We start from the raw sequence: 24,742 nt of genomic DNA on the forward strand, positions 1-24,742 counted from the left end.
TTAGCAACTCCTCTCTAAATCACTTATTATATTGGAAAGTGTTTTGAAAGTCTAAAATTTGAACCTTCCAAATTCCTCAGTCCATTTGGTAGGCTGTAAATACAGTATTTTAAAACAAACAATCATACTGAATATCTGATAGACACCTGAACAATTTTAAATAGACATTTGTAATTTACAGGAATTTTGAATTATGGAGCAGGGACATCCCAATTTATGGTCTTATATTTAAAGAATATTAATTACATTGCTTATAGCCTTAACTTGAGACTAATTCATCAAAATATAATTTTTCATAAATGGTATTGATGTTTTTATAAACATAAATAATGTAGACAATAAAATTTCCTTCTCATTACTATGAGACTTCACAAACAGCACAAAATTTGCATTTTCCCTATGTTAGAAATATTTTTTTGTTTTAACTATAGGGAAAAAATAAGACAGTTTAAAATTGCTGTGATAAACTAACATATTACTAAAGAACAAACAGAAAGGAATTTTACTGAGAAAATGGGTATTATTTATCCTTTATTGCAACCTTCTCATCCTCATTAAATAACAATTCCCAGAATCCCAACTGGCATCATTACAATCCAAGAATCAGGAAAGTGTCAGGATAGAGTATGTAAACTAATTTAGTAATTTTGAAAGAGATGCCTTTAAAAAGAACTTTATTTTGGGTCTAAATGCATATGAAAAAATCATTATAATAAAACATGAAAAAGCCCACGATCAAGTTAGGAAACTCTTTATAATCTGATATCACTGTTTTCAGTATTAAACTTATATGATATGAAATATTATTAGTTACTCTGAAAGACTATTCTATAGGCAATTGCTTCAATCTCACAATGAGAATAACCAGAAATTATTTAAATAAAACCTGAAGGATTCAGACCCAGGCAAGAATGAATTGTAAAATGTACACCAAGCAGACAATAAGACTTGAAAAATTTTAAAAATGTACCTGCCATGGAGTTGGATGACTGTGACTGAGGTTCCATTGGGAAGACACTATGTCAACAGATGCTTTAGCCATATTAAGTAAATTCATCCATCCCTGGAAAAGAGACAAATGGGATGGTGCACTGTCTGAATAGTTTATGCCTTCAGGAATATTTTCCACAAGAGCAACTCTGAGAAGACACAAAGAAAACAAAACAGGTTTTCAAATGTTCCCATTTCAGAAATGCATCAGTTCCCTGGGGGCTTCTTTATGATAGGTGGGAGGGTGGAATCTTCTATCTCTTCCTGTCAAGCGCTGGGGAACTCAGCAGATTCAGGCAGTTCAAATCAGTATAAAGATTTTTTATTTATTTATTTATTTATTCATTCAATTTATATACCGCCCTTCTCCCATAGGACTCAGGGCGGTTCACAAGGTGTTTTTTTAAAACAATACAACAAATTACAAAACTTAAAATCAATTAAAAAGATTATATTGACCTTGAAATAAAACCCCAGTTAAAATACAATTAAAATCCCAATTAATATTCTCAGACCAGGCCAGAGAGCTCAAAGAGCCAGGTCTTCAGGTCCCGGCGGAATGAGCGAAGGTCAGGGGCAGTCCTAAGCTCTACAGGCAGCTGATTCCAAAGGGCAGGCGCACCCACAGAGAAGGCCCTCCCCCTGGGTATTGTCCACTGGCAATCTTTTACCGGCGGTACCCTGAGAAGATCCTCCCTGTGGGAGCGCACAGGACGAAGGGAGCTTGATGCTGGCAGCAGGTGTTCCCTCAGATATCCCGGACCCAAGCCATTTAGGGCTTTATAGGTCATCACCAGCACCTTGAATCTCACCCGGAGGGCAAGTGGAAGCCAATGCAGCTCGCAGAGCAGAGGTGTTACATGGGAGTATCAGGAAACCCCCATCACAACCTGCGCGGCTGCATTCTGCACCAGCTGAAGCCTCCGGGTGGTCCCCAAGGGCAGCCCCATGTAGAGAGCGTTGCAGTAGTCCAATCAGGAGGTCATGAGTGCATGAGGGACTGTGCGCAGGGCATCTCCGTCCAGGTAGGGCCGCAACTGGTGCACCAGGCAAACCTGGGCAAAGGCCCCCCCGGTCACGGCTCCTATATGGTCATCAAAACTGAGCCGTGAATCCAGGAGGACATCCAAGTTGCGAGCCCTATCAACGGGGGGTAACACCTCACCCCCCATCATTAAAGGTGGAATAGACTGGTTAGTCCGAGATGCCGGTATGCATAGCCACTCAGTCTTGGCAGGATTGAGACGAAGCCTGTTTCTCCCCATCCAGACCTGGACCGCCTCCAGGCAATGGGACATCATGGTGAGGGCATCACTGGGTTGGTTCGGGGTGGAGAGAAAAAGTTGGGTATCATCAGCGTACTGATGATACCCCACCCCAAAACCACGAATGATCTCGCCCAACGGCTTCATATAGATGTTGACCAACTGGTGGTCAAGGGAAATGAGCGGGAGACAAGAAAGGCATTCAAGGTAGGCTGGAGAGAGATCTCTTGGGGGCTGGCAGAGATTCATGACTTATGACATGTTTGACCCCTCCCTTGGTCTCAGCCTGGTCTTCTCCTACACTGCCTTGACTGAAGATTTGGAGTTTGGATACTGGGGAAGGGGGACTTGTGGTACATTACTCCACACATACTTGTATCTCTGAAAAATCCTAGCCTTCCTTCTTGTTATGCCATATTTTGTTCCCAAATTAGCATTCATGATTACAAATGCTATCTGCTTTCAGTTTTAAATATGTTTACGATTATAGAGAACAGTAAGCTAGTTATATTAGTATCTATATTTGTCTTTCAATTAGTATAGTGCTGCCTAACTTAAAATGGTAGTGTAGATCTCTAACATCTCAAGATACCAACCTTTACAAATCTTGCTACACATTCTACTGGTAAAATCAGTGATTATGTGGAATGTAAACACACATTTTGTGTGATCTTTCATTAAATCATTGTCCAAAACCTCAAGAAAACTAAATTCAGTGCTTCCGTAGAAGTAAAGATTCTTGGCCATGGATTTATTCATAGCTTAATAATTCTTTGAACTGAATCATTCTTATCCTTTGGTTGTGGAATCCACTAGGCATCCAGCTGTAAAGTTGCTGCTTTTTATTAATATATAACTTTTCATCTGATAGATCATCAATAATTTACATGTGTTGGTATTAAACATAAGAATGTGACATGAAGTCCCAGTTAACAGTATATTAATATTAAAACATTTTAAAATTGATTTTATTTTTTAAATTTAAATGACTTTAAAAAAATGTTAAAGTTTTATTATAGTATCTGGTTGAAAATAAAATCTAAAATGTATTGAAGTATAATTTCTAGAGATTCTGCTACTCAGTGCACATAGCATTGAGTTAGATAGGCCAATTGTTTGATCTCTATCTTCCAAGGTGGACCATCTCCCAGAATAAGATTTTAAAAGCAGTGAGATAATAATAGAAACAAAAAACACAGAGTCACATTTTGCATTATATTTTCACTATGAGACAAAAAATATTTTTCTATCAGAAGAAATTTTGTTGTAATAAATTTTTGTCTGGTTAAGTGGCAATAGATTAAGAATGCAAATTGCTTCTCAGGAGAAGTGTGACTAATGATTTTAATATACTACACATTGCAAGGAAGATAAATATGAGCAAGAAAAAAGTCAATCAGGTGAAGGGCATCTTTACTGCCAAAAACACTAAAATGATATATAACATAGTGAAACTGACAAAATATCATCAAGGTACGTCTTGGTCCTTGACAGAGAAAATACAGAGTGAGCACCAGTTATAAATAAATGGTGAAAACTATAGCAAGTAGATGAATGTTTATACCTTGGTGAAATGATTATTAAAGATATTATTATTGAGAAATTTAAGAAGTACAAACATTGGTAAAGGGGTGGTAGGTAATATGTGGTCTGTTATGATGAATGATTGTTTATCAAAAAGAGAAAAAATGGCCCTGTATGACAATATGCTTCTTCCAGTACATTATATAGAAATAAGAGCTGGATATATCAGGAAAAACATAAAAATAAACTGACTGTAGAACAAGAAATGTACTGTATTCGCTGTAAATGTATTCTAAGCATGTAAATGAATTTCAATGTACTTAAAAAGTATTAACAAAGAGGAGCAAGTGAGGGACAGTGGGCGAGAGAAAGAATAAACTATGAATAGTAACTAAATGCATATGGATATGAGCTAAGAAATACAAAAGAAATACGTTGAGGTGGTTGGGTCATATTGAGAGAATGAATGAGAATCCTGCTCCAAAATAGGTTGAGGGGAAGGGGAAAACTGAAAATTGTGAGACGTTAATGAAGAAAATAAGATGTATGAAGTGGTTGCGGTATAGATATGCTGCAAGCAATGACAGTTTGAAAGGACAGGGAAGTATAATGAGATATATAGCGAATGTGTTGGTGCAAAATAGATTATTCTGTTTCTTTTTCTTATCTCAGATCTTTAATTTCTTTAGCTTAGTATTTTTTTACCCTTTTATGCACATTGTTTATCCCAAAATGGAATACATGATAGGTTTTGTAGCCAGTATCACCTTGATCTAGAAACCTGTGTTGAATGAGGAACAAACCTATTTGTTGTTGTTGTTAGCTGCGAAGTCGTGTCCGACCCATCGCGACCCTATGGACAACATTCCTCCAGGCCTTTCTGTCCTCTACCATCTTCTGGAGTCCATTTAAGCTCACGCCTACTGCTTCAGTGACTCCATCCAGCCACCTCATTCTCTGTCGTCCCCTTCTTCTATTGCCCTCGATCTTTCCCAGCATTAGGCTTTTCTCCAGTGAGTCCTTCCTTCTCATTAGGTGGCCAAAGTATTTGAGTTTTAGCTTCAGGATCTGGCCTTCTAAAGAGCAGTCAGGATTGATCTCCTCTAGGACTGACCGGTTTGATCGCCTTGCGGTCCAAGGGACTCGCAGGAGTCTTCTCCAGCACCATAGTTCAAAGGCCTCAATTCTTTGGCGCTCAGCCTTTCTTATGGTCCAGCTTTCACTGCCATACATTGCAACTGGGAAGACCATAGCCTTGACTATACGCACTTTTGTTGACAGGGTGATGTCTCTGCTTTTTAGTGTGCTGTCTAGATTTGCCATGGCTTTCCTCCCCAGGAGCAAGCGTCTTTTAATTTCTTGGCTACAGTCCCCATCTGCAGTGATCTTGGAGCCCAGGAAAATAAAATCTGTCACTACCTCCATTTCTTCCCCATCTATTTGCCAGGAATTGAGAGGGCCAGATGCCATGATCTTGGTTTTCTTAATGTTAAGTTTCAACCCAAGTTTTGCACTCTCCTTCTTCACCTGCAACAAGAGGCTCTTTAGTTCTTCTTCACTTTCTGCCATTAGAGTGGTATCATCTGCGTATCTTAGGTTGTTGATATTTCTTCCGGCAATCTTAATTCCAACTTTTGATTCATCTAGCCCTGCCTTTCTCATGATGTGCTCTGCATATAAGTTAAATAGGCAGGGCGACAGTATACAGCCTTGCCGGACTCCTTTCCCAATTTTGAACCAATCAGTGGTTCCATGTCCAGTTCTCACTGTTGCTTCTTGACCCGCATATAGGTTTCTCAAGAGACAAATAAGATGGTCTGGTACTCCCATCTCTTTAAGAACTTGCCACAGTTTGTTATGATCCACACAATCAAAGGCTTTAGCATAGTCAATGAAGCAGAAGTAGATGTTTTTCTGGAACTCTCTAGCTTTCTCCATGATCCAGCGTATGTTGGCAATTTGATCTCTAGTTCCTCTGCCTCTTCGAAATCCTGCCTGTACTTCTGGTAGTTCTCGATCCACATACTGCTGAAGTCTAGCTTGTAGGATTTTAAGCATGACTTTGCTAGCATGAGAAATGAGTGCAATGGTGCGATAGTTTGAACATTCTTTGGCATTGCCTTTCTTTGGAATTGGAATGTAAACTGATCTTTTCCAATCCTGTGGCCACTGTTGAGTTTTCCAAATTTGCTGGCAAATTGAGTGTAGCACTTTTACTGCATTGTCTTTTAAGATTTTGAATAGCTCAGCTGGAATACTGTCACCTCCACTAGCTTTGTTGTTGCTCAGCTTTTCTAAGGCCCACTTCACTTCACATTCTAGGATGTCTGGCTCAAGGTCAGTGACCACCTCATTGTGATTATCTGGGACGTTAAGCTCATTCTTGTATAGTTCTTCTGTGTAATTTTGCCACCTCTTCTTAATCTCTTCTGCCTCTGTTAGGTCCCTGCCATTTTGGTCCTTTATCATGCCCATTTTTGCATTAAACGTTCCCTTCATCTCTCCAATTTTCTTGAAAAGATCTCTGGTCCTCCCTATTCTATTGTTTTCTTCTATTTCTTTGCATTGTTCATTTAAGAAGGCATTCTTATCTCTTCTAGCTATTCTCTGGAATTCTGCATTCAATTGGGTGTATCTTTCTTTTTCTCCCTTGCCTTTCGCTTCCCTCCTTTCCTCAGCTATTTGCAAAGCTTCCTCAGACAGCCTAAAATACTATGCATTTTAAGTGAGTTTCAACTGAATGAATCTTTTGGATGACAGTAAGACAATACTGTGAGGACTAGTGTTCAGCAGAGTAGAATAGAATAGAATAGAATAGAATAGAATAGAATAGAATAGAATAGAATAGAATAGAATAGAATAGAATAGAATAGAATAGAATAGAATAGAATAGAATAGAATAGAATAGAATAGAATAGAATAGAATAGAATAGAATAGAATAGCAAAATTGGAAGGGACCTTGTAGGTCATCCAGTCCAATCCCCATGCCCAAGCAGTCCAGATGGCAGTCCAGTCTTTTCTTGAAAGCTTCCAGTGATGAAGCTCCCACAACTTCTGAAGGCAATCTGTTCCATTGGTTGATTGTTCTCACTGTTAGAAAACTTGTTATTTCTAGGCTGAATCTCTCCTTGATCAGTTTTCATCTGGTATTCCTTGTCTGGCCTTCAGGTGTTTTGGAAAATAGGCTGATCCCCTATTGATGGCACAAGGGAAAAAACTGCCCCTGTGTCTAGTTGCTTTGGCATGCAATGCCCTACAGCGGCGTCCTGAGGGGAGGAGTTGAACATATAACTATGGCTGCACTTGATACCCATGATAAAATTAAGTGATATTAGGACCTGTGCAAATGGCAACTCAAGGAGGAAAATTTTCAGAAGCCTTTATGGTCCTGAAGCCCATTGCTGAAATTTATAAAAAAAAAACCAACCATTGTTCAAAATGCTGGTCATTAGCTACTCATCCAGTTGATAATGGCAGAATTTTGCACAGCTTACTGTATCTCCTGGCTTGGGAAAATGAGGTGGAGTTTATTGCTGTTGCTTCTAAGACAGGGGAGGGGAGGGTTGCACTGAGAAGAGTCTTTGCAGTGGGGTAGTTCATTTGTTATCAGTGAATTGCTGAGTGTGAGATCTCAGCCAATCTCAATGTATACATGGTTGTACTTTGACAATAAACGTTCATTCACCTTCAAATAAGTGAGTGAGAAGGTAGAAATATAGGTGGATGAATGGATGGATATCTGTGTAGGTATTCAGAAGTTACTTGAGAGCACTGAGAATATACACTAATTGAGAAAAGATTTTAAACATTCTGAATTCTTACCAAATATAAGAACAAGACAAGGAACGCTAACACATTTTATCACGTATTACTGAAATACAAAAATGCAAATGTGAATGAAAAGAAAAGTCTATTGTCAATATACACAAAAACGTATTTCTCTTTGAATAATAGAAAGGTAATGAGCCATGGAGACTGTTGATGAATACCATTTAAAGAAAACAAATCTGTATAAGCCATGTGGTTAACCTGTTTATTGTTTCCTAATGCCAAAAATGTCATGGGTATCTATGGTTACTCACCTCCTTTGTTACCTAACATGTGAAGGTGCATCAGTCCAACAAACCATAAAATAAACAGCCCAAAGACAGTTAAAATTCCAAACATACAGCAAGACAGAGGACTACAAAGTAGAATAAGCGAAGATAAAAGGGGAAAACTGCAATTTATAAAATGTGCTTGGGAATACATATACTGTATTGTATTACAGTGGGTATTTTTGTAACACAAATGCCAAATTTCATATTACTTTTATGAAGGCTTTCTCCCTTCTGGAAACATGGAATCAGTTATTTTCAAGAATTATTTGAATATAACATAGCATAGCATAGCGTAACATAACATAACACTTTCGATATGAAAAAATATGTTAATAATAATAATAATAATAATAATAATAATAATAATAATAATAATAATAATAATAATAATAATAATAATAAGAAGAAGAAGAAGAAGAAGAAGAAGAAGAAGAAGAAGAAGAAGAAGAAGAAGAAGAAGAAGAAGAAGAAGAAGAAGTTGGAAGGGAACTTGGAGGTTATCTAGTCCAACCCCCTGGTCAGGCAGAAAACCCTATACCATTTCAGGCAAATGGCTGGCCAGTCTCCTCTTAAAAACCTCCAGTGTTGGAGCATTCACCACTTCTGGAGGCAGGTTGTTCCACTGGTTAATTCTTCTAACTGTCAGGAAGTTTCTCCTTAGTTCTAGGTTGCTTCTCTCCTTGACTAGTTTCCATCCGTTGCTTCTTGTCCTGCCTTCAGGCACTTTGGAGAATAGCTTGACTCCCTCTTCTTTGTGGCAGCCCCTGAGATATTGGAACACTGCTATCATGTCACCCCTCACTCTTCTCTTCGTTCAACTACACATACCCAATTCCAGCAACTGTTCCCTATATGTTTTAGCCTCCAGTCCCCCAATCATCTTTATTGCTCTTCTCTGTACCCTTTCTAGAGTCTCAACATCTCTCAATATAATCCTCACTTGCACAATACTAGCACAAAATGCATGTTGTTTTGTGAAGCTCTTGGTGCTCTCTGAGTTTGGTTGTTTGCTTGCAGATGTTTCATTAGGTTAGCAGTAACATAGCATCATTAGGTAACTTTAGCAATGATAAGGTTACCTAGGTAGATAATGAAACATCTCCAAGCAAACAACCCAACTCAGAGGGCACCAAAGATTCCACAGTACAACTTTGATCTATTGATATTCTCTTTTATTGCACTGTTTATTGTTTTAAACAGAAGGTCAGCATTTCATTAAAACTGCCCTTTGTCTTAAAAAAGGAAGGGAAAAAATACAAATATCAAATTTATACGTAGTGCAAGAAGATAATTTGAATTCACAAATAAAAGATACACATAAATTTATAATTTAAAAAGAAAAAGATAGGAAGAAAATTTTTAAAAAACTAAAAAGTATTCTTGTCCACATTTCAAAATGTAGGCACTAGATTTTATGCTACTTTAGTATCTATTAATTTAAAGACATGAAGTCTAATTTCAGCTCATATGAATATGTGTGCATTGCTTTTTAGGGTTGTTGTGCATGATAATGTACATCTTATTTATGTATAAATTACTTTTTCTATAAAATGGTAAACTACCTGTCATTCAATATGAAAACCAGAACAGAGTACATAATACTATAACAAAATAATATCCAAGTTAGTTATCTTATAAAGGTTATCTTATAAAATATTATAAGGTAAGAAGCATAAAATAAGCAAAATATCTCAAAAAATGATGTAATAAAAATGACAAAAGTAAGGATGCAAACTTTGACATAACACAAACACCTGCTGGCCCTTATTTACAAAGTTTATAAATAATTTGAACAGTCAAAGGCTCTGTGTTTAAATGGATACATTAAATAGATACATTACTTCTAAAATTCATCTTATGTACTCTGACTTTTTAAAAGAATTGCAAGATAGGATAACATTGCAAGCTTCTGATTACATTAAGCTGCTGGATACTGGATGGATACTGAAAGCAAGCATTAAAACACCTGTTTTTATATAAGGATTGTTTGTATTGACTATTCTGTTGCCCACTGTCACTTCTCATGAGAAGGGTGGCTATATAAAATTGATTAATTAATAAATAAACAGATAAACAAGACAGAGAGAATAATCATAGGGCCAAGGTCAAAAGTTTATAATTAAGTTACATTCAGCTGCTAATTCCAGAGACCCAGTCCAGAAGTCTAGAATAAAAAACAACAACCTCGTACTGTATCAAAGAAGGATTAAGCTAGATACATGTTTTTGGAGGAGGCAAGATACAGTGTCCTCCTGTATTCCATTTTAATGAACAGCATGTTCCATTTGTGTAAAGCATTAGGATCAAGAAGAAAAGGTCTTTTATTGTTTTCAAGTGGTCAACTGTATATTCACATTCTAATTCCAAACTTACTTTGGCACCTTTCTCATTCCAAGACAGACTTGACTTGCATGGGTTCAAGAAAATAAGGAGAACAATAGAGCTATCAACAGCAGCATGCAAAATGAGATGATAGAATTCCATTTTCCTCTATCAGCTTTGCTAGAAACATTCTGAACTATGTTCAGAAAAATACATTTGAAAACATAGTTAACTAAAGAATCATGCCTGCAGGTAAACCACATTTTAAATATGAGACATACATTATATTCACCTTTATTTCTGTTATTCATTTGGATGTTTATGTTAATATGAGAAAAAAATTGTAATATGGCCATGAAATCCGATCAATTTAAACCCACAATTAAAAATGTTCTCTATTGAGCGTTGTGTTCAAATGGATGATATTGTCAAATTAGAGATTTCAAAATTTTGACATTCACATTGCTCTTACAAATGAATTGCAAATCACCTTGTTTTTAAACCTCTAAAGAAAGTTTTAAACTTTTTTTCTATGTATTTTTTGCATTACAGCAGCCATTTATCCCCAAAAAAGAAACTTTGTTTGTTACCTCTTACCGACAGTTATTTTGACAGTTTTTTTCTGTAAGTCCATATTCATCTTCTCCAACAATATCCACTGCTGAAAATATCAGTGCAGCCAGAATTGCAAAGCAGCAAACCAATGCAAAAATCACGATGCATTTTTGCTGGGACTGAAAGACATTAAAAGAAGAAATTGAGGTCAAAATAGCCAAGAATCTTTCCAGATATTGCAAACACTATATAGTTTAGTCTAAAAATATTTTTGTTTTGATCTAAAAATTTCTCAAATTTTATATCAAAAAAGATGCATCAAAAAAAGGTAAAGCATTGTTTGTTTTTGACTATTTTCTCACAACCATGTTAACACTTTTTTTACCATACATCATCTGTGCCATGATATGGACAAAATGCTTTGATCTTATCGTAACTTTAGAGAAAAATAGACTACTGAAGAACTGACAAAAACACAAAACCCCTCACTTTCAGGTTATTTTGAAATAAACATAATAAATAATGCTAATAAAAATAGCCATAGTGTGCATAAAGAATGACTCCCATTTCATACTAAAATTCAAAGCACATCTGTCTTGGATGGATGGACTATTATTGCCTTACAGCTTATCATTATTGAGAACTCCAACCACTCATTAGAAGTTTGGTAAGAAAATAAGGGCTGCCACTTGACAAAATTTAATATCAGATAACAAAACATAACTTCCAAAACAAACCAGCCAAAATAATAAAAAAATCCTCCATAATTTAATATAAACTAAAAAAACCTCTCCCTTTCACTGAAACCAGGAGACCTCCATGATGCCATCTTAAAAATTAAATACAGTAATAGACATAATTGAAGTAATCTTATGTACTTTTCCTGAAATCTGATAAAAGAAAAGAATTAATTAATATACAAATAAGAGAGCCAGTTTGAAGATCATAGGTTCTAGTCCCACCTTTGCAATAAAGCCAGCTGGGTGACCTTAAGCCAGTTATTCTCTCTGAGCCCTAGGAAATGACAAATCATTTCCCCCAAAAATATTACCTAGTCCAGGCAGTTACCAGGAGTCAACATTGACTTGGAGATGCATACTTAAGTACATTGAAGAATCTCTGGACAACTATCCCAGTGGCTTCATATTAGTGAAAATAACTCTGGAGACAAAATTAAAAAGTATAGATCCCCAAGCTGAAATCTGTTCTTTTAAACTTACATTTAAAATTTAAAAATCAGCTTAGATGGTTTCCTTCCTTTTGTTCAACCATGAATCAATTACTTGTTCTTCCAGCTCTTAATGATAATTTCTATTTCAAATATAAATACTTCATCCCACAGAATTCACCAATTCTAGTCAGTATCTTTAAGATATATATTTATTTGAAATGATTAGAACCCTTAGCCATATTTATGCAGATATATACAGTACCATACTAATATAGCCTTCCCCCATCTGCCATGTTCTTGCGTATTAGGACTGCTAGCTGGAAACAGAAATTACCATCCTAATACAGTACATCAGAAAAGATCTAGCTTCGAGGAGGTTGGCCTGATGTATTTATTTTGATAGCAAGACAGAAGACATAATAAATTATATTGCAAACGGAACTTGGATTGTTTTTCAAATGCACACCACACATCTCCCCCTCTATAGCTAAATGTTATCTGTAGAGAAAACTGCCATCTGTGTACTGAAATAATTTCTTTCTTTCAACCTCAATTCTCTAAAGCTATCCAGCTCTTATTCAAAGCAGAAATTGAAAGACTGAACACTGCTTTTGAGAATCAGTCAGTGAATTGAAATAAACTGGAATGTGTTGCTTTACATCAGAAGAGCAGTAGATCTTCTACTGTGAAACACAGAAGAATAGAGTAGTTATCATTGTTAACAAAAGGATGTCAAAATTAATATTCAAATATTAGCCTCCAAAATGACAGAATGATGTCAATTCAAGTCCAAGGCAGCTTGGTGTTGCTAGACGTGTTCCAACAACAGATATGAAGTAAACAGAAGATGAACAATTCTGTGTAATTTGCAACACCATGTCAGTACCACACCAGCAAGAAAAAAGATAACATGCTTAACCTGAAAGAAAAATATCATCTGAAATAAAACAGACAACAAACAAATGGTTCTGCCAATTAAATCCAATATTTGTAACAGATTCCTTCTTTGAACAAGCTAAATAACTACCTTCTAACAACTTCTTCATATGAGTATCACTAGACAAAGTGGAATCAAATATACTCTACAGTATATGCAAAGATAGAGAAGTTCTGTTCAGTCATCAAAAGCCAAATCAGGCGTTGTCTGTGAATCAGACCTTTAATTTCTTGCAAAACCAAAACTCGAACTAAAGAAAACAAATAAGGTCACCAAATTCACAAGAAACAACACCAGCAATGTTTCCTTTGATTATGCAGTGAAAATAAAGAATAAATTAAATGGATTCGATTCGATAAATTGAATGCTTAAAAATCTCTGGGCTGAAATTTATAACATTAACAAACATAAAAAAATGACAGCATACTATAACAAATTATGAACCGCTCTTAAAAACATAGGTATACTGGACCAATTGAACAATTAATATGATAACTAGGAAACTTCTTACAGCAATTAAGGGAGCAATTAAATCAGAATCAGAAAAGTACTAAAGTTGTACATGATGACCTTACTTATTTAACTTACATGTAGAATATGTAATGAAAAATGCTGATTAGAAAAAAATAAAAATTGTAATTAAAATTTCTGGAAGAAATATCAACAACCTTAAAAAGCTATTTATACAACTATATTTATTAAATTATATTTATATTTATTAAATTTTTATACCGCCCTTCTCCCGAAGGACTCAGGGCGGTGTACAGGGCAACTATGATGGTTGGAAGTGAGGAAGACTTAAGGAATTTCTTCTTGAAGATGAAAAGAACAATGCAAAAGCTGGTCTGCTGCTCAATGTTTTTTTAAAAAAAATACTAAAAAATAAATTTATGCCAACAATGGATATAAGCAGAGAAGAAGTTGATGCTTATCTTCCTAGGCTCAAAATTCACAGGGATGGTGATGGTGTAGCCATGAAATAAAAAGACATCTGCTACTTGTGAGAAAGATGACAGATCTAGACAAAATATTCAAGTGCAGAGACATCACACTGACAATAACAGCGTGAATTGTAAAGACTATATTTTCCCCAATTGGAACATATGGCTGTGAAAACTGTACCATCAGAAAGGCCAAGAGAAGATAAATTAATGCCTTTGAATTATGGTGCTAGAGAAAAATGGTTGAGAATACTTTGGACCCTGGGAAGCAAAATATTACAATACTAAACAACATAACACTGGATTGCTTGCAAGAAGCACTAATAAGGATAGTGATGTTTAAATATTTTAGAACCATAATGCAAAGGCAAAAGACTCAAGAAAAAAGCCCAATACTTGGGGGGAAATATAAAAAAAAATTCATGGAAGACAAGGTTGCTAGATACAATCACTGATGACACAAACATGAATTACAACAAAGAAACAATTATTGGCAGACAATCCTTGTGAAATAATATCCATCAGGTTGCAAACGCAGAAAATCAACTGAATGACTGAATAAACAAAATCATATGAGAGTTTAAACAGCCACATTTACCTCTTATTATAGGCCAGTGAATGCGTGTGTGCAATTCAACTTCCATTAGCAGTGGGCTGGCAGACACACCTGCACAGCTCAACTTGCATCCACACCGCCCCACCACTTGTGCAGCCCGGTTCCCCTAATTACCCCCCCCCCCGGCTGGGCCACCAAACCACTGTACTACAGCTAGTAATAAATGTGTTAAAAGAATATTACGTGCATAAATGTAAGAAAATAAATTAACACTATGTGAATTATGTTTCTTTTGTATATTTCCAAAACACAATATAATTGATTAGCCTTTTTGTTTGGTGTATTCATGTTCAATAAAAACAAAGCAAAGATAAATAGGTATTTAACTGAAATATTAAATATCACATACAAGTTTCAATTTGCCTTTCTCAATGTTCTTTCAGCTATATTTTTAATATAAAACTATACTGTCTATAATATTGCCTATAATTTAACATAGGTTATAGGTTATTCCATATAATTTAACATTAAAACCTTTCTCTGCTTTAGATTATGTTCTTTTTGGCTCTAGTCACCAATATTGTTTCTGTTCTTTTCCCCCAAGAATGAAATTAAAAGTATTCCCTGTCAGGCTTTGAATTGGTTACCATAGTAACTCCTTTTTTTTTCTTTACAGAATTCAGACTACTACAGTACAAGTTTTATTCCTGCAAGAGTACTAGGAAAACACTAAGTAACAAATCTGAAATTGTAAGAAGAGTAAAACAACAACATTAAAGAAGAGTGACATTTGGAGGATATGCCTGTTTTTATATGCAAAAGAAATTGTATTGAATCTTGTAAGTACATCACACATAATACTTACACAAGAGAATAGTATAAAATGGTGCAAATTCCTTACATATGGTGCTATTTCTGAATATTGCAACTACGTGAGTGGAATAGTACATCTTATCCCCAAAGGTGAAGCAAGCCCCCTACTGACCTTATGGCTCGGCCAGTCAGAAGATGTGGTCTAAGAATATTATGCAACTCTGGAGATGACAAATGGTTTGAGAGCACTCCCTCTGCCCTGCTAAATTTTTAATCTTTAAACCTTGTTAACTTTCAAACTTTTTTTAACTTTTAAATTGTACATTTTAACCTTATTTTTTTAACTCTGTTCTAATCACAGTTTTTAATCACAGTTTTATACTCTTTTATGATGATTGTTTGTAAGCCACATACTTTGTTTCCCTGAAAAACCTACCCCAAAAATAAGCCCTAGCTTGATTTTTGGGGGTGGGCCTAATATAAGCCCTACCCCAAAAATAAACCCTAGTTTTGGGGTGAGGTGCATGCCTAAAAATCAAGCTAGGGTGGGGATGTGGGGTTAGAGCTGCCCCACGCGCCTTGCACCTGCTTACTGTTACAGCCAGGCCTCCTGTGAATTGACACCTGCTCACATTGCTGGCCCACTTCTTCTGCAGTGCCCCCCAGCCGGCATTTCACCATCAAAGGCCTTCCGGAAAGGCCTCTGCAGCCAAGAACTAAGCTACAGATTCAATCTGTAACTCAGATGCAATCCATAGCTCGGTTTTCAGATGCAGAGGCCTTTCCGGAAGGCCTTTGATGGTGAAACATAGGCCGGGGGCCACCGTGCATGTCAATGTGGAGCTCCATTCTCAGCTGCAGAGGCATTTCTTTCAGCCACAGAAGAAATGGGCCGGTTGGGCAGGCCTGTTGGTGCTGCCACCTCAATGTCAGACAGTGGAAAAGACACCCCCCAAAAATAAGACCTGGTGCCTCTTTTGGAGGCAAAAAAAATTAAGACCAGGTCTTATTTTCAGGGAAACATAGTAGTTGAGGTAGATGGTGTAGAAATTTGATAAATAAAATACAATAAATACAATACAAAGGTAATTTATTCAGTTTTTCAGAGAGCAATAGACAAAATTATATACACCAGCTGTTTATTACAAAACTACTTCTTACTGGATGTCATGTTGAAGAAATAGTAATGCCCATTTACATTATCTACAAAGATGAATGTTATAATCTATCTATAATCTATATCTATCATATATATCTATCATAAATATCTATATCTATCTATCTATCTCGATCTCTATATACCTATATCTATACATATATATCTGTATCTATATCTATATATTTATAGATATAGATATAGACAGATAGATATGAAACTCCATTGTCTTGAATAATAGTACCCTGTTTTATAAATGCTACCTATATTTTTGTTACTCGGTAGTACAAATCATTTCCAAACAAACTGCTCTCTACAGTTGTGCATTGAGATTGGACCATTCTTGACCACTTCTTTGTAACAAGCTTTAATATTTCAAAACATTGTATAAAATAAATTGAATGTATGAATAACACATGAAAGTTTGAATTTGGGATTTTTTATTACCGGTAAATAAAAAATGTAACAACAAAACATGCAAGCTGAACTCAGATTGTTTCTAATTAGGACATGGTCACATTAACTTGTCTTGTATTTGGATGAGAACAATACTAGGGTATACTTGACTTAATAGTATGGTATTCCATTATATGTATTGCTTATATTCTGCCACATCCTATCCAATGAAAGTGGTTATTTCAAATGCTGCCCATGTCTACATATCCCATCAATTAATACAACTAAGAATTGTAATTCACCTATCCCTAATATTCAGTAATTTTAATGAATATGTACTGAATATATTACCAGACATGACAGAATATAGCCACAAAATATAATAGACACAGAATCACTTGTATAAAATGGACAGTGCAAATAGGAAAAATGAAATTGTTCCAACTGTTATGAGGATGCAGTGTAAGTCATGTTGATTTGGAATAAACAATCTGAAGATCTTAGTTTCTACCTGAATAACAGGATGGAGTACAAACAAGCTGTTTTCCTATTCATATCAGAAGCTACAAGCAGGATGTTACAGACTTGACTTTTAAACCAAATCAATGCTGTATATCAGCTGATTTATTTGGGCATCTTAATTCCAGAATTATCAAAAACACATCTGAAGCGAAACAGTCTAAGATATATAAGTATATGCTTAAATTAAGTGTTACATTTTGAAAAAAATCTGGTAAGTTGCACAATATATCTATCTGTTCAGCTAAAAGAAGATGCCTTGCATGATTTTTCATTTCAATTATGAAGAGTAAAATATCCTTTTCAAATGTGAAACAATCAAATACATACTGTTCACTGTAGCATGTATTTTTTGCCTTAATAGTCTCATGATTCTGATAAACTATTGTAATGGTTATAAGGTTTTCAGACAAGAGGCTGTTTGCATAATTTAAAAAATATGACCAATACTTTTCCAGTTTGGAAAAGCAGTGCAACCTGCTCACCAGTCTCTAATCTAAAGATACAAATGATGGACAAGCATTACCTCCCTAATGAGACACTCATGCTGATTTCTAAATGTATTGAAGTAAAACTGTCTATTTATTGATTTTGTATACTTTGCTTTACTTCAATTATTAAAGATGTTATAAATGGCAGGCAAATATAACAAACTCATTCAAAGTGATCCAAAAGCAGCAATCAGCATATGCAATCAAACCTTTAGAAGTAAATCTAAATCATCATTATCTTTGAACACTTCTTTTATTTACAACTGATAGCATAAGACTATATTCACCAAAAAGACCAGATATTTTCTCAAACAAACAGTCCCCTCAAGGCTTCCGTTAAAAATGTATATGATCAGGACCAGAGATATTTGTTACCAACTTGCTCTGCCTTGACAACAAAACATTGATAGTGTTACTGATTGTCAGTTGCATCATGCTTTAATTATTTACTCTCTGTTGTTCTCACTAGCAGATTCTACTGCACAGCATTTTGCATTTAAAATACCAACAATTTATGGGGGAAAAATATTAAAAGCATCTTACCATTCTGATTCTGTAAGTTGCAGCAGTATCAAATGAGCTGTGGCCGCAGTTCTAGTCACAGGAGCCAGAGATATAAGAAGCACAGAGATGTGTGGAAAATGTATCCATACAGCTTACATTTCAGTCATTCAATTGCTAACCATATTGCTTTAAAAAATCATCAGCCAATCAGGATATAAAAAGTAGAGCTTGCAACAGAAATCTTTGTTTACACAGCATATTTAGGGATGGTTGTTTTTAAAAGATGCCTGTGTATCTCCTTCCTGTATAAAAGTACAGTGTTGAAGCTTTATCTAAAGACTGACTATGCATGTGATTACACAAATGTTTGCAACCTATCCAAATCCTGACTTGTAAATTACCTATGATTTCATACATGGGCTTCTCCCAAGTCCACAATTCCTCTAACTAAGCCAGAAAATCGAATAGTTTTGCCATTGGCAAAATATGCAATTATATAATAATGGGAGATATTTTTACCCTATGCTTCTTTTTAAGATTACATTTAAAAATGAGGACAAATAGCAATTAGGTGACTCATATACTTAAGAAAATAATAAATGATTAGAATACTCATGAGTCAGTATAATTCCTTTCTTTCTCTTTGAAATATAAACTTAACTTGCTAAATTCCAAAAGGTTTTGTGACATTAAATCATATTAAAATGGCCTGCTCAAATATAAAAGATAGAATCCAAAACAATACCTTATTGGAGTCTTTCTCTGAAGAGAGAGAGAGAGAGAGAGATCTAAGAAAAGGAGTCTATGTAAAAGACATACTCATACACTTTTTGCACAAAACATCTCAGAAACAACAAACCTCCCCTCAAAAAAACACATTTCCCTAAAACTAAGGTTTTAGAACATCTAGGAGAGGCTCTGAACTATTAATTCAGTCTCAAAATTGGTCACTTTCTTCTCTTATTCTCTAGAATTCTTCTCTTCCAATGCTGTTATTTTCTACTTAATCCTAGATAAGGAACAACTAGCCTCATATTCATCATTCTAAAATTCTATCCAAGAAAGCCTTTATAGCAATGTGTCTACCAAAATTGTTCTGCTTGCCCTCAGTATCCCAACATAAATTCAAAAGACAATGAAAACAGTCACGATGGCTTGTCATTGTGTTCTGCCATTTCATAATAGGAAATACCTGCAACGATGATATATCATTTCTTTTCTGCTCTTTCTGTAGTTAGCATGCTGCCTCTAACAAAATTAAGTTCACATTCCATTTTTTTTAATCATCTCCCAGGCTCCAAACAGCTATTATCCTTCTACAGGTCTGGTAGCATGTTTCTGAAGTTTGTTTCTTTCTACATTTAGAGGTTACTCTCTGCCTCCCCCAATTCAGCTGCTAGATCAACATACAAGCATAATGTCTTGTTTTCGACAGATGAAACTCTTCAAAAGAACTTTGAGGCATTGTTTCCCTTGAAGAATCTTTTATTTGAGAAGGGCATAATATTGGCACTACATAATTAAAGCCAAAAACTGAATTCCCCTCCCCTTGGCACAAAGTAGAAAAGCACAATTCCCTCCTCCAACTAACAGTCATAAATCACATTCCCCAATTAGCTTGAAACGCGGGCTCTCTCCACAGCTTTTCAGCCCGCCAAATCGTTATCAGCTCTGAGCTCAGTAACCTTGAATTCCCACGACTTGAAATTGTTGCTATGACTAACTGGACTCTCATCCACATCTCCCCTCCCACCATCAATCAGCTCTAAAAGCGAAAGAGAAAAATGAATGCATTTCCATCTGTTGTCAAAGCAATAACACCCGATGTTAGCAGCATTGACACATGGTTCCAGAACTGATTGTTGTTTTTACATATGAACTCCTTTGATAGCCTCTAGAATTCTGAAGAAGTAGCACTCACCTTCTCTGAGGTCTCCAGCAAAGAACTCCTTAAAAGCAAAACCATGAAGAGAGGTAATTCTTTAAACAATAGAGTAGAACTACACGTTTTTGTTATTTTACTAATAACAACCAAATATTTGTTAAGCACAGGGTGTTAAATTTGTTCAAATCCAAAAACAAACAGTGTGGTCAGACAAATGTGCATGCCCAATGATTCTAGAAGGGTTGTCACAAAATTGGTTGCTTATGCATTGGATTAGAAAGCCTCTTAATTTTTTGTCCTTATCATTCAACACAAAAGTAGGCACACTCTGCAAATGTTTACAATTCTTCCTAGAGGTAGCAGAAGAAGGAAAAAAAATCTTTAAGGAACTATTTTTCTTAAAAAAGATTTAACTGTTTTAAAATTTTCCCCCCTTACTTTCTATGCTAAAAGAAGCATCTTTGAGGAAACACATGATATGTGCTGAAAATTGCATTTGGATGCTTCAGTGACTCCAGTAAACAAAGAATGCTCTCTGATGAATTTCCTCCAGTGGCTCTAGAAAAACATTACCTGAAGCTATAATACAGGAATAAGAGAAAAGTTTAATATATGACTTTGTTCAAAGGGCCAAAGTGCTGCTCTTGCAGATAGTGACAAAGCAACAGCATTTTGGTGGTGCCACCAAATTCAGACTGATTTTCCGTCTTATTCCAGGACATATACAACATTATCTGTAGTACTGAAAAAAGAAGGATTAACTTGCTGGTCTTGGCCATGTCAGCATGATTAAACATGGAAATTAAGACAGTTAAAAATAGATTGTTGTGATTGCTTCACTTTTCCTGAAGAGTAGTTCCAGAAGTAGTTCCAAAGGTGAAAAAAATATTTTTTCTTATACAATTTGTACTAATGCAATTTCCCTCAATGCTACTGAACTGGATTCAGTTCTGTCAACATGTATGGAATCACTCCAATCATCTAGTCAAACAGGCTTAGGTGTAATCAGTAGGGAAGATGACAGTTCTTCCTTTTTATCAAACCTTGATTTTAAAAAAACACAGATTCCCTGAACTGATGCTGAAATTCATTATTAGCTGATGAAAATACATTTTATTTCAGTCCATACAAGACAGAGGTAAGGTATCTCTGTTAAATGGGAAAACATTTTGCCTTGATTGTGACATAACGTAACCCTTAAGAGGAAGATTTATAGGCAGAGGATGGTAATATCCTCAAATATCTTTTTTCTAACGTTGCTTGGTTCTTCAAGTGCACCTACTGCTTGAAGATAGAAATTTAATTATAAGTATTCAGATTCTACTGACTTCTAAATTAGAACATTGCTCTCTGTTCTACATGAAGACTTAAAGTCTATTCAGAAACTGTTTCTGGTATAGAATTATTCATCTGATACACACAGATAGAAACACATACAAACACACACACAAACCCACACATGTATCAGGAAGAAGGTAATACAAAATTCTTAAATATGCACACTGATAATTGTTTAGCTCTGGATTTAAATTAATATACTTATTTTGATATGTAAACTTACACGCTTTGCTGATAGTAAGATATTGCAAAAGCTGTGATCTATATTAGCTTTTCCATGACTTCCAAAGTTACCTTAGCCTACCTAAGCGAATAGGCATATTTTTAACTCAAAAGAATGACTAAATTTAATTGGAGCAAAATGGGATGGTGTTGAATAGTGAAAGGCATTGAAACATAACAGGTAGTGATCACTGGGCAGATAACAGAACGATTAGCAGTTGCTCAAGCAAACAAAAACAGAATTGCAGAAAGGCTAAAGACTGGGGATCTCCTTTCTGTACATAAGAGAGAACGCAAATAACACAAAACATATAAGCTTTTTAAAATAAATAAATAAATGAATGAATGGCAACCTGCCAAGAGATTTTGTTAGGTCCACTCAGCAATATGCATTCAATCAATCAACCAGCATAAATGAATTAACTTCCTTTTCTCTATTCCTCTAGAGTAGACAATTTGTTTTGTTTATTCTTTATATATACCCTCTAGTGGCCACTGATAAGAATAAATTAACACAATCCGTTGCACAAATTATAGTAAGGCTTCCTTTTATTTTGATATTACAAAGGTCTAATTCTCTCAGGTGAGACATTTTAATACATAAATAGAATAACAGTATTGGAAGGGACCTTGGAGGTCTTCTAGTCCAACCCTCTGTTCAAGCAGAAGACCCCATACCATTTCAGACAAATGGCTGTCCAATCTCTTAAAATTCTCCAGTGATGGAGCACCCCCAACTTCTGGAGGTAAGCAGTTCCACTAGTTAATTGTTCTCCTTGTCAGAAAATTACTCCTTAATTCTAGATTGGTACTCTCCATGATTAGTTTCCATCCACTGGTCTTTGTCTTGCCTTCTGGTGCTTTGGAGAATAGAATAGAAAATCATCCTTACCAAGCGATGGTGACAGATCTCTGAAGAATTTGCTTCACTTAGACCTGGCATACTTTTGTTTCCACAATAGTCTCTAAAGCAGGGCAGCCTGTTCTTATAAAGATGTTGTATAATATCCCACTCACACTTATAATAAGGATTGTGAGGGTAGTTGCCTCTGAAGAATTCAGGTCCCCAGTCCCTTCAGGAGCCAAAATAAAATGATCAGGAAATGCTCAAAAGGGAAGATGATCCAGGGTTACCTGAGCAAATCAGCATAGCAAGAAAGATCCCAGGTTTTTACCATGTGATAAGCTAAATTGACAAAGAGGCATTCTAGATTATTTCTGCAGTAAAGCTTGCATTAGAGAAGATGAGAAGATGAAGCTATTACTTTGAAACGGAAGGGCAAATTAAGAATGCCTGTTTGATGTGCTGGGAATGATGTGACAGCAACATGATGTGATAGGCTCTTTTGAAGCCATTGGTGGAACTTAAGGATGAACCCTACACCAGTGGATCACCTAGTTAGCTGCTGCAACAAGATTGCACAGACTCACTGCAAACAACAGCAGTCAGACAAAGTAGCAACAATGGTGCATTGGAAGATTTGCAAGAAATACCATTTGCTCACAAGCAAAGACTGGTGGGACCACAAGACAGAAAGTAATAGAAAATGAAGAAGCTAAGGTCCTCTGGGATGTAGAGGACTGCCACATATTACTCCATATTTAACCATTTCTATAAGAAAAACAAAGGAAAAAAAGTCTGGATAGTGGACACTGCCATACCAGGAGGCAACAGAACAGAAGAGAAAGCATATCATATGTGTAGACAGAAAAGGTTGCATATGAAATCATCAAAAAGAAGAAAAAATAGTCAAGCTTAAAAGAAGCCAAAAAAATGTAGAGTGCTTATGATGGAAATTTTAAAAAAATGATTTGGAAGTAAATGAAAAGGTCTAAAGAAGGAGTATTGGCAGAGTGAACAGAATTAAAAATAAGAGTGATGACATGATTTGGAATGAAATTGAAGTGAGGAAATATTGGAAGGAATATTTCAGAGATTTGTATGGAGTAAGTTAAGTGATACATTAAAGTGTAGAAATGAAATGAATGTTTGTTGTTGTTAGTTGCGAAGTCGTGTCCGACCCATCGCGACCATATGGACAATGTTCCTCCAGGCTTTCCTGTCCTCTACCATCTTCTGGAGTCCATTTAAGCTCACGCCTACTGCTTCAGTCACTCCATCCAGCCACCTCATTCTCTGTCGTCCCCTTCTTCTATTGCCCTCAATCTTTCCCAGCATGAGGCTCTTCTCCAGTGAGTCCTTCCTCCTCATTAGGTGGCCAAAGTATTTGAGTTTTAGCTTCAGGATCTGGCCTTCTAAAGAGCAGTCAGGGTTGATCTCCTCTAGGACTGACCGGTTTGATCGCCTTGCAGTCCAAGGGACTCGCAGGAGTCTTCTCCAGCACCAGAGTTCAAAGGCCTCAATTCTTTTGCGCTCAGCCTTTCTTATGGTCCAACTTTCACTGCCATACATTGCAACTGGGAAGACCATAGCCTTGACTATACGCACTTTTGTTGACAGGGTGATGTCTCTGCTTTTTAGTGTGCTGTCTAGATTTGCCATGGCTTTCCTCCCCAGGAGCAAGCGTCTTTTAATTTCTTGACTACGGTCCCCATCTGCAGTGATCTTGGAGCCCAGGAAAATAAAATCTGTCACTACCTCCATTTCTTCCCCATCTATTTGCCAGGAATTGAGAGGGCCGGATGCCATGATCTTGGTTTTCTTAATGTTTAGTTTCAACCCAAGTTTTGCACTCTCCTTCTTCACTCGCAACAAGAGACTCTTCAGTTCCTCTTCACTTTCTGCCATTAGAGTGGTATCATCTGCATATCTTAGGTTGTTGATATTTCTTCCAGCAATCTTAATTCCAACTTTTGATTCATCTAGCCCTGCCTTTCTCATGATGTGCTCTGCATATAAGTTAAATAGGCAAGGCGACAGTATACAGCCTTGCCGGACTCCTTTCCCAATTTGGAACCAATCAGTGGTTCCGTGTCCAGTTCTCACTGTTGCTTCTTGACCCGCATATAGGTTTCTCAAGAGACAAATAAGATGGTCTGGTACTCCCATCTCTTTAAGAACTTGCCACAGTTTGTTATGATCCACACAATCAAAG

The 24,742-nt window shown here is 36.0% G+C and overlaps 1 protein-coding gene across 1 annotated transcript in view; it reads right to left on the minus strand.

The window, feature by feature from the left end:
- PLD5 (phospholipase D family member 5) overlaps nt 1-24,742 on the minus strand; it is a gene marked incomplete at both ends in the record, with an annotated part of 79,789 nt that overhangs the window by 24,294 nt on the left and 30,753 nt on the right. Inside the window, 2 exons of the mRNA XM_081316115.1 lie at nt 971-1,139; nt 10,800-10,936. Coding sequence (XP_081172241.1) covers nt 971-1,139; nt 10,800-10,936 — 306 coding nt within the window. The remainder of the gene's footprint in view (nt 1-970; nt 1,140-10,799; nt 10,937-24,742) is intronic.

This window comes from Vipera berus, assembly GCF_964194415.1.
Source record: "Vipera berus genome assembly, chromosome: 1".
In the NCBI taxonomy this organism is placed as follows: Eukaryota; Metazoa; Chordata; class Lepidosauria; order Squamata; family Viperidae; genus Vipera; species Vipera berus.